General features: G+C 45.3%; 1 protein-coding gene across 1 annotated transcript in view; it reads right to left on the minus strand.

The window, feature by feature from the left end:
• The window catches only part of LOC119323953 (chromatin structure-remodeling complex protein BSH-like), a 6,246-nt gene extending 4,192 nt beyond the window's left edge, over window positions 1–2,054 (minus strand). Inside the window, exons 1-6 of the mRNA XM_037597666.1 lie at window positions 1,899–2,054; window positions 1,698–1,786; window positions 1,517–1,611; window positions 1,277–1,348; window positions 1,148–1,195; window positions 957–1,040 (exon numbers count right to left, since the gene is read on the minus strand). Of these exons, the coding sequence (XP_037453563.1) occupies window positions 957–1,040; window positions 1,148–1,195; window positions 1,277–1,348; window positions 1,517–1,611; window positions 1,698–1,786; window positions 1,899–1,951 (441 nt within the window). The 5' untranslated portion in view covers window positions 1,952–2,054. The remainder of the gene's footprint in view (window positions 1–956; window positions 1,041–1,147; window positions 1,196–1,276; window positions 1,349–1,516; window positions 1,612–1,697; window positions 1,787–1,898) is intronic.
• Between the last annotated feature and the right edge of the window lie 3,530 nt (window positions 2,055–5,584).

Below are 5,584 nucleotides of genomic sequence, written 5' to 3' on the forward strand. Positions count from 1 at the left end.
GGGGAGTAGAGGATGGGGGAGCTGGTTGCTGTTGTACTGGAGAGGAGGAGGAGGAGGAGGAGCTGCTGGAGAGGATCTGCTGCAGAGGAGGGAGCAGATTTGCTGGAGGAGAGGAGCTAGAGAAGGAGGAGGAGCTGCTGCAGAGGAGGGAGCAGATTTGCTGGAGGAGAGGAGCTAGAGAAGGAGGAGGAGGTGCGTGTGGATTGGGGGCTGTTTCTCTCTCTCTCTTTCCCCCCTCTTACCTGTTGGCGCCAACAGCATCTCTGTTTCCCACCTAAAACTGCTTCCCTGTCTGGCTGGCAAGCTCAAGGAGTCCAATATGGACCAAGGCGCCAACCTGGACGCCTTAAAGCTTAAGGCAGACGCCTTACTCAGGCACCTAAGGCAAGCTGGAGCCTTGAGCTTGCAGGGCGCCCTGACGCCTTACGGGCGCCTAGGCGACGCCTTACAGGCGCCTAAGCGTGGGGAGGGACCATACGTGGTGAAGCGTCCAGGCTGCCTTACGTCCACGACCTGTTTTTAAGGCACCCGTAAGGCGTCGCATAGACCATACATGGTGAAGTGGTCCCTCCCCATGCCCCACTTGTCTGTGCTCACCCACACACACGTGGTGAAGCGATGCACAATCTAACGGCTGTGGCGTGGCTACTGATAGAGCACAAATCGCGCGCGTGCTGTATAAATTAATGATATGTCTATTGATGCAAATACTACTTAAACAAAACTGAAGATTAAGAGAAGTTAAAACTATAGTTGCATCTCTGTGTAGGTCGGTTATTAAAAAGAAATGTGACGGTTTTCCCATATTTGGCGAGGGATTTAGGAGTAGCTTAAATGTGTACATAGCACCTGGATTGCCAAGAAAAGTGACATCATTAACATGATGCATCAATTGCCTAAATTAAGTGTTTCAAAATAAAAACATACAAAGCTCTCAAGGATTAAAGGATTGTTACCCCAACTTCAGGATCTGTAATGTTCAAATCATCACATAACGTCCTTGCAAATTCCTCAGGATCACTTTCAAGGTTGCCTATATCCTGGTACATTAAAGTTGACGCGAAACCGAGTTAAAATTAATAATGCTTCGAAGAGCCTGATGAAGCAAACAGTCTACATAAATAATTATCGACAAACGTGCACGTACCCACAAGAACTGATCTCTAATTGTCGTATTGTTCACTCGGAGGTCAATCTGCACATGCCATTCATGTGAAATTCAAACGAAATGGCACCGAAACAGTCCACATGTCTACAGTTACCAAAAGAAGCTAACCTTGAGGGGCATAATCTTCTCCTTGACCTGCATCTCCTGCCCCTCGTAGGAACGGAACTCTGCCAATTGCCCCTTTCCGGCACACACACACACACACAAATAAGTAATCCACACAACTAGTAGTAAGCCACAGAGCTGTACAATTGCAGGATAGCAATACAAACTTATACTCGTATGTTCTATATATGCTATGCTAAATGAACCACAAAGATGAAGCAAGCTGAGAAAGAACGGTGGTACCTGGATGGACTGGAGCATCTGAGGGACGAAGGTGGCCGGAAGCTTGAGCTCCTTGGCCGTCCTCTTGGCGAAGGTGATGACCTCCGAGTCGGGATCTGCACGGTGCAGGAAAGACCGGAACATCAAGAACCGAGGAACCTGACGAAAAGAACAAGCGACGGAGGCGGAGGCGGCACCGTACCTCGGGGGTTCCAGGTGAAGGCATCCCTGTAGCGCTGGCCGTCCACCTCGATGTCGACGCGTATCGGCACCAGGTTGTCCCTCGTCGGCCTGACCAGCACAGCACCGCCGTTAGCTCCTCCCCAATCCCCCAACAGATCCAAGGTTCCTCAGAGAGAGAGAGAGAGAGAGAGAGAGAGAGAGAGAGAGAGAGAGTAGGTACATGCGGAACTTCACAGTGGAGGACCGCGGGGCGCCGAGGCTCACCGTCTTCATCGCCGTCCGGGCGGTCCGTTCGTCGCCGCCGTGCGGGTGGGGGTTTCGAGGGCCGATGTCCTCTTTTTGCCTGCTCCGCCGTGGACGGGGCTAATTCGGATTTCAGAGCCCAGATCTAATGTGGACTCAATGTGCACATTCTTTCTTTTAGCAAACTCAATTGTGGATCTAGCCAGCCCAAGAAACCGCGATTAATGAGAGCGGCCCAGGTCCAATCTGTATTGAAACTTTCGTTTAGTTGCCTCAAAATGACTCAAAAAAAAGTTGCCTAAAAACAAATTACTCCCTCTGTTCCTAAATATTTGTCTTTCTAGTGATTTCAAATGAACTATCACATACGAATGTATATAGACATATTTTAAAGTGTAGATTCACTCATTTTGCTCCGTATGTAGTCATTTGTTGAAATCTCTATAAAAACAAATATTTAGGAACGGAGGGAGTAGTTGCTAAAAAATAATTCATTTAACAAGACATATTTCCTCAATTCCCTAAAAAAAATGACCCCAAAGAATTCCCACAAAAAAGAAAGATACATTTCCTCAAAAAAAATAAGATGCAACATTTCTGCCTACAAGCTGTTGGTTGATAAAAAAACAGCGGGAGGATTGGCTAAAAAATAAAGAAGCATGCTCGGATGTGGGAAAACTGCAAAAAACATGGACCAAACTCTAGAACATAGAGGTTCCTGCAAAAGTGAACGTATTTCTGGCACGAGCATCGCTGCCAATGGAGGATGTTAGAAAAAGGCGAAATATGGCAGATTCATATGTTTACAAAGTGTGTAGCACGGCGCCAGACTCGTGGCGCCAAGGGAGTCTGGGCACTCCTTGATGAAGACACTATTGATTATGTTGCTGCAAGCAAACAACCTAACCCCAAAGCCATGGCTCTATGATATGCTTGATCAACTGCCACACGTGGAAGCGGTGAAGGTAATGGTAGCTTTGTGGGCCGTGTGGTGGGCCAAACGGAAGGCAGTACATGAGAATGAGTTCCAAAGTCCGATGTCCAGTTTTCTCTTCATTCAAAATTTCTTGATGATCTCCAAATGGCAGGTGAATCAGGTTGTCGGGCAATTGCGCGGCCAACTCAGTCTGGGCGTCGAGTTGTAACAAGGGCCTGGATAGCACCAAACCTGCTAAGATCAACGTGGATGGTGGTTTATCCTGAGCAGAAGACCATGGTGCAGCTAGTGCGATTTGCAGAGACGCTAATGGAATTTTCCTTGGGGCATCAACGATTGTCATCGATGGACTTACTGATCCAGCGAGTTTTGGAAGCGATGGCTTGTAGTGAAGCTTTGTCCCTAGCTTTCGACCTCAATCTCTCACATGTACAGGTGGCCACCGATTGTTTGGAGGTGATGCAAAACATTAAGGAGGATAACCCATGTAGCTATGGACCCATCGTGAAGGAGTTCGTACTCAAGCAGAGAATGTTTGCTAATGCACAATTATCGCATGAGAAAAGAAGTTGTAATATGAAAGCTCACAACTTAGTTAAAGTAGCTTCGCCTTTGGAGACAGGCCGCCATGTTTGGCTTACGTCTCCTCCATCTATTACCTATATCCTTCAAAATATTATGCAATAAAAAATAGACAGTGATTCCCAAAAAAAAGATGAAACATTTCCGGAAAAAAACTATGCATAACGTTTTTTTTGTTATGACTAGAACAATGCACGTGCGTTGCAACGGGATATAAATATTTTAGTACGTTAACTTGTGATTTACCTGTCAATAATAATGCGATTTGTATAAGTAAATGTTCATCAAATTCTGACCATGAATTACCTTATATTTTGATTACAAGTTTCTTAAATTAAAGTGGAATTTGTTCAGAACATAAATAAATAAAGGTGATTGATTATCATATACATGGAAGGTTTGACGAAGGGGTAGTGGGAAGAAAGGTGAAATGAGAACCTTACGTTCTTTTTAAGTAATAAAGTAGAGAAATGCTACACTTCTCTGTATTGCTCGCGCCACGCGTGGTGTTAATCTGTTCACTCAATTGCTCTCTCATTCCTTCTAATGATCCCAGTGTCGCACTCTAACCTTCTTCACCCTACATGACACAGTCTTCTGCACTTGCATTTTCTCTCTAGGGACATCTCTTCTATTTAGCGCAATGCTTCTTTCTCTAGGCCTTATTGTGCCCATGATGCATTGCATATCTAGTAGTGGAGCTACAACAAACGCTAACACCGGGCCTAGAGTTGAGGTCATGGTAAAAGCAACATTGATCTCGTGTTGGAGCCCTATATAACACCGATGGGTTAGATTTGGCCAGTTAAGACACCTACAAGGTCGAGGATAGTGAGGAATGATGACCCACAAGTATAGGGAATCTATCGTAGTCCTTTCGATAAGTAAGAATGTCGAACCCAACGAGGAGCAGAAGGAAATGACAAGTAGTTTTCAGTAAGGTATTCTCTGCAAACGCTGAAATTATCGGTAAGGAATAGTTTGGTGATAAGGTAATTCGTAACGGGTAATAAGTAACAAAAGTAAGCAAGGTGGCTCAATCCTTTTTGTAGCAAAAGACAAGTCTGGACAAACTCTTATATAAACAAAGCGCTCCCGAGGACACATGGGAATTATTGTCAAGCTAGTTTTCATCATGCTCATATGGTTCGTGTTAGTTACTTTGATAATTTGATATGTGGGTGGATCAGTGTTTGGGTGTTGTCCTTACTTGGACAAGCCTCCCACTTATGATTAACCCCTCTCGCAAGCATCGGCAACTACGAAAGAAGAATTAAGGTAAACCTAACCATAGCATGAAACATATGGATCCAAATCAGCCCCTTATGAAGCAACACATAAACTGAGGTTTAAACTTCTGTCACTCTAGCAACCCATCATCTACTTATTACTTTCCAATGCCTTCCCCTAGGCCCAAATCATGGTGAAGTGGCATGTAGTCGACGTTCACATAACACCACTAGAGGAGAGACAACATACATCTCATCAAAATATCGAACGAATACCAAATTCACATGATTACTTATAACAAGACTTCTCCCATGTCCCCAGGAACAAACATAACTACTACAAAGCATATTCATGTTCATAATCAGAGGAGTATTAATAAGTATTAAGGATCTGAACATATGATCTTCCACTAAATAAACCAACTAGCATCAACTACAAGGAGTAATCAACACTACTAGCAATCCACAAGTACCAATCTGAGGTTTTGAGACAAAGATCAGATACAAGAGATGAACTAGGGTTTGAGAGCAGATGGTGCTGGTGAAGATGTTGATGGAGATTGACCCCCTCTTGATGAGAGGATCGATGGTGATGACGATAGCGATGATTTCCCCCTCCCGGAGGGATGTTTCCCCGGCAGAATAGCTCCATTGGAGCCTTAGATTGGTCCTGCCCAGGTTCCGCCTTGAGACGGCGGCGCTTCGTCCCGAAAGCTTCTCTTTGATTTTTTTCCATGGCAAAAGACACCATATAGCAGAAGATGGACGTTAGGGGCTTGCCAGGGGCCCACGAGGCAGGGGGACGCGCCCTGGGGGGTAGGGCGCGCTCTCCACCCTCGTGGCTGACTGGTGCCCCTCTCTGGTGCTTTCTTCGCCCAATATTTTTAATATATTTCAAAACTGATCTCCGTGAAG

This window comes from Triticum dicoccoides, chromosome 1B (genome assembly GCF_002162155.2).
Source record: "Triticum dicoccoides isolate Atlit2015 ecotype Zavitan chromosome 1B, WEW_v2.0, whole genome shotgun sequence".
NCBI classification, from domain to species: domain Eukaryota; kingdom Viridiplantae; phylum Streptophyta; class Magnoliopsida; order Poales; family Poaceae; genus Triticum; species Triticum dicoccoides.